This window comes from Python bivittatus, unplaced genomic scaffold (genome assembly GCF_059951505.1).
Source record: "Python bivittatus isolate LINGU-HERP-01145 unplaced genomic scaffold, Pbiv_v1 ctg000200_np1212, whole genome shotgun sequence".
Lineage (NCBI taxonomy): Eukaryota > Metazoa > Chordata > Lepidosauria > Squamata > Pythonidae > Python > Python bivittatus.
Genome location: NW_028277040.1, coordinates 1799709 through 1812341, shown reverse-complemented (window position 1 = coordinate 1812341; position 12633 = coordinate 1799709). Strand labels below are relative to the sequence as shown.

Sequence of the window (12633 nt, the reverse complement as noted above, 5' to 3'; positions counted from 1 at the left end):
TACTAATTTTATTATCAAAGGCAAAACCAATAAAAATAGCCTTCTGTGTTAGGGGATAGGCTGGTTTCTATATTTTATTTCTAAAATGGCTCCACTTTTCTCATACTCCAGCATGATGCCAAAGTATACACAACGTTGTTCTCTCCAACCAAAGAAAGCTAAAAGTCCTGGGCTGCCTAAGCAACCCTATTCTGTGAAGATTAAAAAATGAAGGCTTACATGAAACAATCCACATCAAGGCATAGAGAGAAGGGAGGTTATTGCAGGATCAGAAAGATTGACCATAGGTGTATCACCTTTTCTTCCCAGGGTAAAAAAGAAATGTTTGTATCCCCATTCTCAGGACAGAGGGGTGGGTGTGGGGAATTGATGCTGGCAGGTTCTGCTCATCATCCCATTCCTATACATCTGTTGAATGCCTGTGTAGAATATTTATTCTTTACAAAGACTATTCTTTACAAACACATTGCTCCTTCAGGCAACAGCCAAGAGGTATGGAAACCAACTGGATCAATGATCCTATCCTACTGCTGTTCAGTTGGCAACAGCAGTAGGATAGGCTGTCCACCATGCCTGAGGAAAGCAAGTGAGTTGTAGCTGTCCTTCAGGAAGAGAATGAGGTGCTCAAGAGGAATGGTTGGGGGATGTGCCCCACAGCCTATTCTGAACAGTTTCCTGAATGGTGTAGGTTGGCGGTACGGCCAGTTTCAGCAGCTGTTCTTCCTAGTTTTATACAGTAGTCTCTCCTCAGACTACTGACTTGGGACAGGATTAAATGTATAGTAATTTTATCTTTCAGTGTATTTTTACTTGTTTGATCTAGTTATGCATTCTCTAAAGTTGACAAGATATATCCAACGTACCAAACTAAAAGCACAATGGTTAGGGAAATCAAAGCTAGATAAACAAAATTGTTCTAATAACACAGTCTTCATTATCATGACAAAAGCCCTTTATATTGGCTAACATTAGTGGGTTGGTCCAATAGAATTCTTCAGAATGTTTGAAATAAGCTTCTGAAATAACCTGCAGTATTTCCAAAGGCATATTATTCTGTGTCTTAAGTAGTCTCTGTCTTAAGTCTTTAAAAAACATGTAAGCCATCCAACTTAAACCACACACATGTGAATAAGAACTTGATGCTTGACATCTCCCCTATCTTGCTGGGCCACTGTGTTGGCCCCTCTTTTCACAGCTATAAATAATTCCTTGTGTATCCCTAATGATTGGCTTAATTCATGCTTTCAATATATAAAAAAGATGATTTAAATGATCCTGCAAATTACCACCAATTAGTATTTTACTATACAGGTAGTCCCCGGGTTAAGAATGTCTGGTTTAAGGATGACCCATAGTTAAGAATGGAGGAATGGAGCCTAGTGTAGTAAAATTTGAGTTAAATACACAATGGTTCGAGTTCATTACACAATACTACTTATACAGTATTATACATTAATACTGTTCTGGCTTACATACAAATTTGGCTTAAGGACAAACCTTAGGAAAGGAGCTCATTTTTAAACTGGGAACTACCTGTAATCAGCAAAACGATTTGCCATATTTTTATATCATAAACTCTTGGACTGGATGAACAAGTTGGCCCCAGAGCAGGTGGGCTTTAGGTATGATCACTTGACCATGGACCAATGTGTTATATCACATCATCTCAGTGAGAAATATTATAACTTGCCTAAATGTGTCCTTTATGTTGCTTTTATAGGTTGAAAGGTAGCCTTTGATTCAATAGCTTGGAAAAGACTCTGGAGGAAATTAGTTGCCCCCTTGATTGAATGATGTCTCCTTAAACTACATCACTACATATCACTGCATCAAGGCACTACCATCCAAGTCAAGGGTATGTGATCAATTCTCAGAAACCTCTAAGAAGGTGGTAAAATTCCTACCCATAGCCAAGGGTTTTAGAAACCATCTGGTGCCTCCTTCACATTATTAACTATTCCATGTAATTTTCTATTACTTTTTCTTTTATTCACATATTTGTTGTACTTTACTTTTATGATTGGTTTTGGGCCATAAATAAATAAACCATAAGCCCAAAACATTAAAAGCAACAGAAACCAAAGAAGAATGAGAAAAGAACAATGTGAGTCCCAGAGGAAAACATTCAGCTAGCTTCTAAAATCCTAAAGGGGCTTATCACCCAAACCCGAGGCCTGGGGAAAAAGACTTATTTCAAAGACTTTTTAAAGATAATCAAGGTGGAGGTTATATGAATCTCTGTTCCAAAAGGTAGGCACCATGACAAAGAAAGCCACTTCCTAGGTCCAATCAGGTGATGTTGTTTGATAGATGGGACCTGGAGAGTGCCCACTCTGTCTAATTGTACAACATTGGCAGAAACTATTTTTTTCCTAACTTATCAACATCTTTCTGATTTTTTTACTTCTTCCAGAGTATTAGCTATTCTAGCCAAAATTTGGGTCATGTGCAGACTTGATATAGATTCCTTTCATTCTGTCATCCAAGTGATGAAAAAAATGCTGAAGACTATCAGGCTGCAGTACTTCCTTGATACAACGCTTCAGTTTGATAGCTACTCTCTGAGTACATTTTTCAGGCCAGCTGAAGGTCCATCCAACAGAGATGCTATCCAGCCTATACATATATATAATTGCAGATCACAAAGTCATGGAAATTGTTTATGAAATGTTTAGCTGAAATCAAAATATATTATTACTATAGCAATTAGACAATTAATTACAGAACTTATTTTATCAAAAATGAAGTAACATTAGTTAGGCAAGTCTTTTTGACAAATAGAGTTTGATGTCTAGGAATCACTGCATGATATTTATGGGGCTTATAGATCAATTAATTTATGATTAAGAATATTCCTGGTAACACTGTAAGACTAAATGATCTGTAATTTGATGGAACTCCCGCTCCCCCATATTTTTTATATATATATAAGGGCAACATTTGTTCTCTTCTAGTCATCTGGCATTTCACCTGTTTGCTGGGATTTCTCAAAAAGAATCCCAAAACATAAGGATTTGGCCAGCTCATCACCCAGTTCCTTTAATACCACAGGATGTAATTTATTTGGTCATGAAGGTATAAACTCTTTCAAGGTAACTATGTAATTATCTGACCATATTTTTATAAATATCAAGTTGCAATCCTGCCTATTCCATTATTACTGAATGTAAATCACTATAAAAAGGGTGGGGTAAATATCCAGGTTTAACTTAAAAGGTAAACAAATATACGGAATGTATGAACAGTGTTCTGTTTTAGTGTTTTTGTTTTGAAAAGAAAAAACAACTAAGGGAGGCTTCAAACAGACGTGTAAAAGGGTTTAAATGTTAGATGACATTTTAAATTTGCCTTTTCTAGCTGCTGTTCCATCCAAGAGAAGAAAAATGTTCATGATAGAAAGATCCAAATGGGAGAGAAAGAAAAATGAACTGGGATGCTTTCTGTATGAGCTGATCAAGCCAGGGTTGATTATATTTATGTAAGAAAGTGGAATATACCATTCTATTCTAACAAAGGCAGAAAGCAGTTAGGATTGCCCAATTCTGAGTAGAAAAATAGTGAAAGGGAAATACTAATTAACATCTCTGTCCCCATTCCCATCACTGTTCTGATTGAACAAACAACACCACAGTTACTTTTTGAATTTTACACAAACCTATTCATGAATAATAACTATTTTGGACTTAAACTGTTACTGGAGTATTTTACTTCTTGGATCAACTTAATAGTTTGACAGTCTTCAGTTTAAACCATTTTTGGGGGGGAGGGGGCTGCTTTCTAGTCAGTTTTTGACTCCTGGCGACTGCCTGGACTAGACCTTGCAGTTTTCTTGGCAAGGTTTTTCAGAAGTGGCTTGCCCTTGCCTGTTTCCTAGGGCTGAGAGAGAGGGACTGGCCCAAGGTCACCCAGCTGGCTTTGTGCCTAAGGCGGGACTAGAACTCCCGGTCTCCCGATTACTAGCCTGATGCCTTAACCACTGCATCAAACTGGCTCTCCTAAACCAGATTAGTCCTATTGAATTTAAGGAGTTAGAATTGCCAACTGTAAGCCCTTGGGATGGACTAATTTGGGAAGTGAACTTGCTAGCATCCCAAACCAATGCCTCTCACTTTTGTATATACTACCATCACCAGTAGTAGTAGTAGTAGTAGTAGTAATAATAATAATAATAATAAATTGCTATTAGTTAGCGTCTATAAATTCTTTCAGTTATATTTATGGCAACAATTCCATGTTCCGATTATTCCATAGCATCCCCATGTCTCTGCGCAATTCATAGAAACTAAATGCATTCAGCCAAGGATATCCTTGAGCTAAGCAGATAGCAGCAGAAGTTCAATTTGCACATAAAGCAGTAGGTTTCTAGAAAGACATTATAGGAAACCGCTTTAATTTATATGCCCTCTAAGAAAATATGTATTTTTGGTTCTGTTTGGAATTGGCTGAGTAAGAAATCAATCCTAAGTCCCCACAGCTCTTTTGCATTTTTTCTTTCCCATCATGACTCATAGATATAGCTATCTAGAGAAGTACTAGCAAGTCTTTAGCCAAACCACGGTCTTCAGTTCTCTCAAATTATTACACTGTATTCTCTTTACCCTTGCTACTCTTCTCATGTCTTCCCCAAATACCAAATAGGTATATTATGTCTCTCCCCACAAATATCACTTTGGTCTTTAAAGATTATTTTAACCAGTTATCTTTTTCTAAAACTAAGGATGTTTTCAGAAACAGAGGTTCTAGTGCTAAAAATTCTTCTGTAAGTTACAAAAAATTGCAGCAACCTGTCTTTCACCCTGATGAGGTGCTTGGTTTTTCTTTTTCTGCATTTCATGATATTTGATCCAGTTCATATGGTCAATGTTGTTGCCTTCCCTTACCCCACACCCGTCAGGAGTCATCTGAGATTTTGAAGCAGGCATTTCAACGACCAAGTTGTGTGTGTGTTGTGTGTGTTTTCAATTTTTGAACCACAAGTATTCCAAACATTTTGGAGATTTTTTTAAAGAATGCCAACTGGACAAGACAAGAAGACGTAGCTAACCAAGTTAATATTGTTGTGGATCAGTCTGTCCTCCATTGATTTCACTTGAGAATGCCCAATCACAAATCTGTTTTATAGCTGGATCTAATCTGACAACCCAGTCTAGTTTATTTCATAAATCTTAATAATTTCATAAGAGTTAGAGAACATGCTGATTTCATTTTTATGATTTGTGCAATTCCACCATTAAAAAACCCTTCAAAAATACTTGTAGCACATGACTATAGGATTTGAAGCAAAGCCAAGTTCCAAATAAATAAGCTATAATCCCATCAATTTCATTGGGAATGGCTAATCTTAAATCTAGTCACTTTTACTGCTGTATCCTACCAAGTAACTCAACTACACAGCTTCACAACCAATTCCAGGCTAGAAAAGTTCACAGCTAGATTTTCCCTACAGACTTGCACGATGCATGATTCCTTATTGGACTTGCTCTAAAAGAGACAGAAGGGTTCTGAAAGCAGACATAACAGTAAAAAAAAAAAGACGGGTGTCTCCAAAATACGATTCACAGGAACAACTCCCCCTCCTGAGCCTCAATCATACATTTTCTATCCACATTTGCAAAGAGAAGGTGCTACTCTTGCCATTTCCTTTCTTAATGGATTTTCTGCAATAATAAAACAGATGGAAGATAGATGGGAAAATATGGGAGAAGACTCTCATCAATGTAATTTGGACCCTCATAAATTACATGCAATGTTGACTATATATCAAAAGCCTCATCTTGAACACTGTAAGCATAAGTGTTCTTTCCTCTGGTTTAATCAATTTCAAACAATCAAAGCCATTACTCCCAAACCATTATCATGCCCATAGGGTACCATCACTTGCTCTCTCTAAAGAAGCATGAAAATGAACTGTGCAGATGACCTGCCCCTGAGATGATGTTTCTACAGATATTTTTATATGATGGGGTATTCCATGATATGGAATGGATTATTGCAATGTGCTCTACATGGGGCTGCCCTTAGTTTTCAACTACTTGGAAGCAACACCGGCTCTCAAATGTGGCAGCATGGTCAGTAAGGAGGAGTAATGGGCATTCCAAGGTATGCCCATGTGACACCAGTGCTCCACGAGCTGCACTGGTTGCCAGTTGGCTACAACCTATAAGCCCTTCATTGCATATGGCCTGGTTATTTGAGGGACTGCTTATCTCCAATAGTTTTTCTTCTCCGATAAGATCTGACAGAGTGTGTGCACTTTAGCTCCCTTCTATTAAACAGTGTCATTAGTGGGACCCCAGAACTGTGCCTTCTGTGTCATGGCATCTGCCCTTGAATAGGATCCTCCAGAGATCCATTTTGCTCCCACCCTGATGCTATTCCAGAAGGCACTAAAAAATTGGCTATTTTCCCAGGCCTTGGGGTAGAGTGCTTGGTGAACCACTGCAAGATTTTGTTCTGTTTGTATGGTTTTTCTTTTTCCGGAGGGATATCTCTTTGTTCTCTTATTTTTTTTTATTAGGTGTTCATGAATGACCTGCCGTAGGTGTGCTTGAAATATGCTGATTTAGGATAAACCTACAATATGTGTCTGTAGTGTGGTGGTGGTGTCCTCTTTATAGTAATAGATTTTAGTAAACCCTCCAGTTCACAGAAATGATACAACTGACAATTAACTTAATCTACTTTATAAGTAGGCTACCAAGGAAGAAGATATAAATGTTAAAACCCCATTTGCTATGCCAATTATTTCCTTGTTACTATTTGTTCAGGAATCTTTTGCTCAGCCACACACAATGGACCCTCATTTACTATGGGAATCCAACTGCCAGTAAATGGAAGTACAAACAAGAGTTCATGTTTACTTTCAAGATGACTGATATACAGGTGCCAAAATATAATTATAAAACCTTTTCCCTGTAATCATGAAATTTAAGTCAAAACTAGTGAGGTATCAACAATTATTAGATGTTTGTGTAAATGTTTTTCTTCAAAATACTGGCTTGAAATCAAGTCCCCCGTGTTCAATGGGGCTTATGCTCAATGAAGTAAATATGCATAGGACCTCCCTTTTAAATTTTTAATTTTGCATTTACTCTTTGGATAACTTTCCATGATCCATATTGTTATTCACTGTGAAACTTCACTACGAATAATTAAGTAAAACAGTAAAGCACAGAGAAAATAATATCACTCTAGTATGTAAATATTTAAATAGGTTCTTCATAGTATGGGATCTATAGGTTCATTGCTTCTGTGCTTTTCATCTATTACAAAAACATACCCCAGCTATATTTGACCACAAAGAATGTTGAAATATTTCTCATGCTTCACTCACTTCCCTTGCCCTGATCTAAGAATTTAAATTATGCAGGCCAGCCAATCATTTCTTGGAATGGAGAGTACTAACTACTGCTCCAACACAATGGTCCAAATCAGAACTGGGACAGCCAGCAGAGTAACCCAGGCAAATATTACTGGAACATGGGGGAGATGGGCAGCATATCAATTTAAATAATAATAATAATAATAATAATAATAATAATAATAATATACAGAAGCTTGAAGCGATGGGACACTGTTCCTGAGGATTATGTTGCTTTGTGTTGTTTAAGTATTTATTCAGATAAGCATTGTTTTTTCCATGCACCAATCCACCCCAAATCCAACATTTAAAAATAATCCTTAAATAACTTTAAATAGACAAATGAAGAAATTCGTCACTTGTAATGGATGCAATAAATTGTAGCAACACACACAGACACAAATATTTTCAGGGAAGAAGTACTCTGAATCACTAAAAAGCACCATGAAAAGGCTTTAACTTGAGAAAAGAGAAGCCATGACTGAGTATACTGTCTGGAATTATAGATACAGTATAATGCCTCCAAGTTTGCAAAAACCATCACAAAGTGGAGCCATTTCTCACACATCAGAGATGAGAGAGAACTTTCAAAGGAAAGGTGTTACTTCCAGATGTATTTAGTTTCTTGTTTTACAAATTAACTCTAGATGCAGGTACTCTAGAAACCATACTCATGGTACCCTGAAACCCAGAAAAAGAATACAAAATATGATATAGGCAGCAGAAAGAGTTGAATTCTGGGCAAAAAATCACTACTACTCATTCATCAAAACCAAAGTAGTAATACAAGTCTACCTCACCTGACTCAGTCATTTTATTTCAGTCATTGACTAGCACTGACCTGAACCACTCATATTCCTGACTACATGTTCCTGGTCACAGATGGTTCCTATTCTCTTAGATGCTCATGTGAAAAAAAAAGTGTGTGTGTGTGTGTGTGTGTGTGTGTGAGAGAGAGAGAGAGAGAGAGAGAGAGAGAGAGAGAGAGTTTTTTCTTTTCTAACAATGCAGCAGAACAGTCACCTGCTTCCAAGTCTACTGCATGACTGAAGATCAAAAGGCAGAGAGACAGGATTGCTATGCTAAAACATTTACTGCAACGGCTCAGGTCAAAAATGAGGCCATAGTCTGGCAACACAACTGCAGTCCTCCTTCCCTCTTGCATGCAGATTTCCTCCTCCCTTCCTGCTTTTTGTTAACTGTACAGTTTGCCAGGATGTCCAAATTGGCAAAGTGGTGCCTTCCTCCTTTTCCTTATAATTTACAAAGACACTAACAAAGTTTGCCAAATTAGATGTCACAAAAAACTCTGGTAATGATTCAGCATTATGTTCAAATGAAGGCCATGAATGGTCCCCAGTAGTTTTCTCCCATACATGGAAGGCTCTTTCATCTTTTTAAAGCTTCTCTGAATCAAAGGGAGGAGGTGATTTGGGCTAATTCCCTCTTTCCCTGGAGCATCCCTAAAGTCACTCCAAAGGAACAATGTGACAAGTGACACTTGAGACTTTAAAATGAAATTGGTGAACTCATCACTTCCTCTCACAGAAACTGTAGATCACTCTGGGCATCACAGTAGCGTACTGGATATATAGAGGGAAAAAAATCTGCTGGGTAAGATACCTGTTCTTCAATGTGAGTGGGTGGAACCTGCAGCTAACAGCTGCATTTGGTCTCCATTTGCAGCCCCCAAATTTCACTTCCAAAGGAAAATGGCTGATTTTTGTTCTATGAATTTTCAGCTTTTTTTTTTTTTTTTTTAAATAAGGATAAGAATTGGAGCAGTTTGCCCTCTAAAAACCTCCTTCATATCCCAACCCTTGAAACTCTGGGGGAAAAAAAAGCCCCCAAATTTTACTTTCAGTAATGTCTCTATGTTATTATATGGCCTTCTGGAAAGGTGAGTTACCTATCCCTCTTTTAATGGATCACATACAGATAGATTGATGAGAATATCCACAGAAGGCCTACTGTACTACACTATACTACACCATACTAAGCAGTGAAAAGTACACAGTTGTGAGGGTCTCTTGTCTTTGTGTTTTAAATAATTATATTGAATGGTATTTGTGTTTCTTTCAATTTGCTTTTAAAACTTCACTTGCATCTCAGGCAAGGTCATCTCTATCCAGATGCTTCACTGTAGAATATTTTTCAAGTGCATTCACAACAGCTGCCAACGTTATCAGTCTCACAATGCACTTTATAATGCTCCATTTGAACAGCAGGCTGTTTCCACCATATCTGTCATAGCAATATGTTATCAATAACATATGAAAACCATATTTATGGAAACTGAAGGGGAAAAACCATACCATTGGAACAAACTTTATCTGTTGTCAAGTTTAACAACTTATGATACATGAAATACTTATGTGCCCAAGATGGCCCATTAATTAAAGCAAAATCAGATGTTAATATTCATTAATGCCACTTCAGAGCCATTCAGTTTAAGGAAATTAACAAAGTAATCCTTCTAACCAGTAGAAATGTTTCCGCCTTGGAGATCTTGGAAACCAACCACCTATGCCCAAATCCTTTGTATTCTCCTCTTTGTGCTCATTAGTGGGGTGGGATTTAGGGGTAGGAAGGAAGCAGAGTGGGGAGGAAGCTCCAAGTTAATAACAGAACAGGATAGCCAGTTTGTTTGCATGCATGTCAAAAGTTATAACCACCATTTTCTCCCTCCACCAAACGATTCTGAGGATGTTAGGATATTTTTTCTGTGAAAGCTGGGGGTTTATAGAATTAAATTCTATGATTTTATAATGCTACTTTTTAGGAATGGGGTTCAATTAAAGTTTGGATCATTTTAAGTAACATGAGCCTACTTCTGTACATATTTGTTTCTTTCTTGTCTATTGCAAGTAGGAAAGATCTGCACTGGTTTCCACTCACCATGATGACTTATCATTTGTCCCGCAGCCTCTATGCTGACATTCTGAAGGTAGTTATGACAGCGTTCCTTGTGTTCCTCCAAAGAACTGCGCTGTTTGTAGCTTCGTCCACAGTAGTTACATTTATGAGGTTTACCCACTGTGGGAAAAAAAGACTTTATTATGTTAAATCAGTATTGCTGACATCATTACCAAAGGTCACTTGATATTCTAATTAAAATCAAACAGAAAAATACCTACAAACTGATTTTATTCTGTAATCTTCATCCATTTCCCCTTTTTCTATTTCACTGCACTACTATGAAAGAGATTCATACAGTTCCTGAAAATATTACTTTCAAATTATTTCTAAAATCGATTGCATTCATGCAGGCAGACACAGAGTGGTCAAACCAAGTGCATGTGCAGCTTAAACACATTTTTGTTTGCAGCAAAACAGAGATGAACTTGAGATTTCAAGATACTATAGGCAAGAAAGATCTGGTGATACTTAAAAGTGTGGTCAATATTTTCTAACATGGATCTGAATAGCCCAAGCAAAAAACATGTTTCTAGTGGTTTTGCCAAACAAAGAAGAAACAGGAATGAATGCCAAGCACATTAATTGTAAGGCTGTGGTGTTAAACTAGTATTCTTATGGCTTCAGTTATTGCATTGGAGCACACAGCAACTGTAGATAGTGTTTACGTCTCATATGGACTAGAAACTAAAGACATAAAATGTTGATGTGCTTGCTGGTAGGTGGGCAGAAACTGTATAATCAAATGTGTAGCAAAGCCATATCATTTGTGTGATCAGTCTAGGACTGTCAACTTGTTCAGCAATTTTTTCTATGGAGGAGGAAGCAGTATTTGTCCCTCCCATTTGGGATGTATATGTATTTAGAAATCTATGAATTGCTTGGAGGGAGAGAGGGAAGCCCACTGAAAATGTAACAGAACAGCATTCTTTCCTCTTATCCTCATCCTCATTGGGGAGGAAATAGGGAAGCAAGACACTACTTAGCAAGCCAGTCAGCTTATTCCAAATATGCACAGGGTAGAAGTATTCAGCTCTTTGCATTCTAAGTAGAAGTAATGAAGAGAATGGTATGACTTCTAAAACTGATTGGAACATAGCTAAAGCTTTGGGAGAATAGAATCCAGCATTGCTGACTCTTTCAAAACTCCACCCAGAATGATCCTAGTCCAAGCCAGCCAGCAGCTTCCAGATATTTGGGTGGCCAAGCACATCCGTGCAACCCCTGTTGGACAAAGAAAGAGCACTCTGCCACATTTGAATAGATCGGGATTTTAAAAATTCCCTTCTCTGAAACCGTTTATGCATTTTTCCTCATCTGGAAAATTAGCAATTTCTCTTGCCTAAGTCACCTTCTGCACCTAAGGTTGCATATTAGGGCAAGGCATTCTAGAATAATGTTTTGCATGTTGTTGTTTTTTGTAATTTTGGGGGGAGAAGAGATACATCACATCTGAAGCAGAAAAATGCATAACCATTAGGTCCATAAAACTGAAGTTTTCAAAAATAGGATGTGAATGTTGAATTCAGCAGGTAAATTATGAAAGATAAAAAATATCAGAAAGTCCATGAAAGTCCATGATCAATACTAAAGAGATATGTGGTAAAAGAAGCATCATTGATGGAACAATACTTTATGAATCTTTTGACATGACTTTTTCACTTTAGAAATCACAGTGTAACAGAATCCTATGAGGCCACTGAGTCCCACCCTTTGCTCAGTGCAGGAAATCCAAATCAAAGCGTTTGAGACCGTAGGTTGTTTAGCCTCTGCTTAGGCACATCCAGTGAAGAGGAGCCACCCAACTCTCTTGGCAATTGGTTCCACTGTCAAACTGCCCTTATTGTTAGGAAGTGTTCTGTCACATTCAGTTGGAAGTAATCTTGCATTATTTGCAGTCAGTCCTGTGCTCAAGGCTGTACCCTGACTTTCTTCTATGTGATAACCTTTCAATCAATTATTTCAAGATATTTTTCATAAACAAATCTTCATTTTAATTTATGATAAAGATACTTATCCATCAGGGTAGAACCTCAATGTGCATTTTATCTGCCATACTAAAAAGAAAAGCATTAAAAGGAGTAATGCAGAAATATTTAATATTAAACAAATCAACAAATGGCTTTTTGTTAAGTATATATCTATTTTACACACTGTACTTACCATAAATTGTTTTATAAATGGAAAGAATTAAAATATAGAGTTGAATCCAAATTAAGTTATATCCAAATGAATAGGACCTAAATTAATCATAATTAAGTTAAACACATTTCCAGTAGATCTACTCTACGTTTGACTAAGACTGGACCCAATCTGAACCATACACTGGAAACAAATTATTGTTCTTGCTTCATTTA

At 37.2% G+C, this 12633-nt stretch overlaps 1 protein-coding gene across 2 annotated transcripts in view; it reads right to left on the bottom strand.

Moving 5' to 3' along the window:
• IKZF2 (IKAROS family zinc finger 2) overlaps window positions 1-12633 on the bottom strand; it is a 118961-nt gene that overhangs the window by 25238 nt on the left and 81090 nt on the right. For both annotated transcript variants that reach the window (XM_007432079.4, XM_025169095.2), the window contains exon 6: window positions 10259-10396. In XM_007432079.4, the coding sequence (XP_007432141.2) occupies window positions 10259-10396 (138 nt within the window). The remainder of the gene's footprint in view (window positions 1-10258; window positions 10397-12633) is intronic.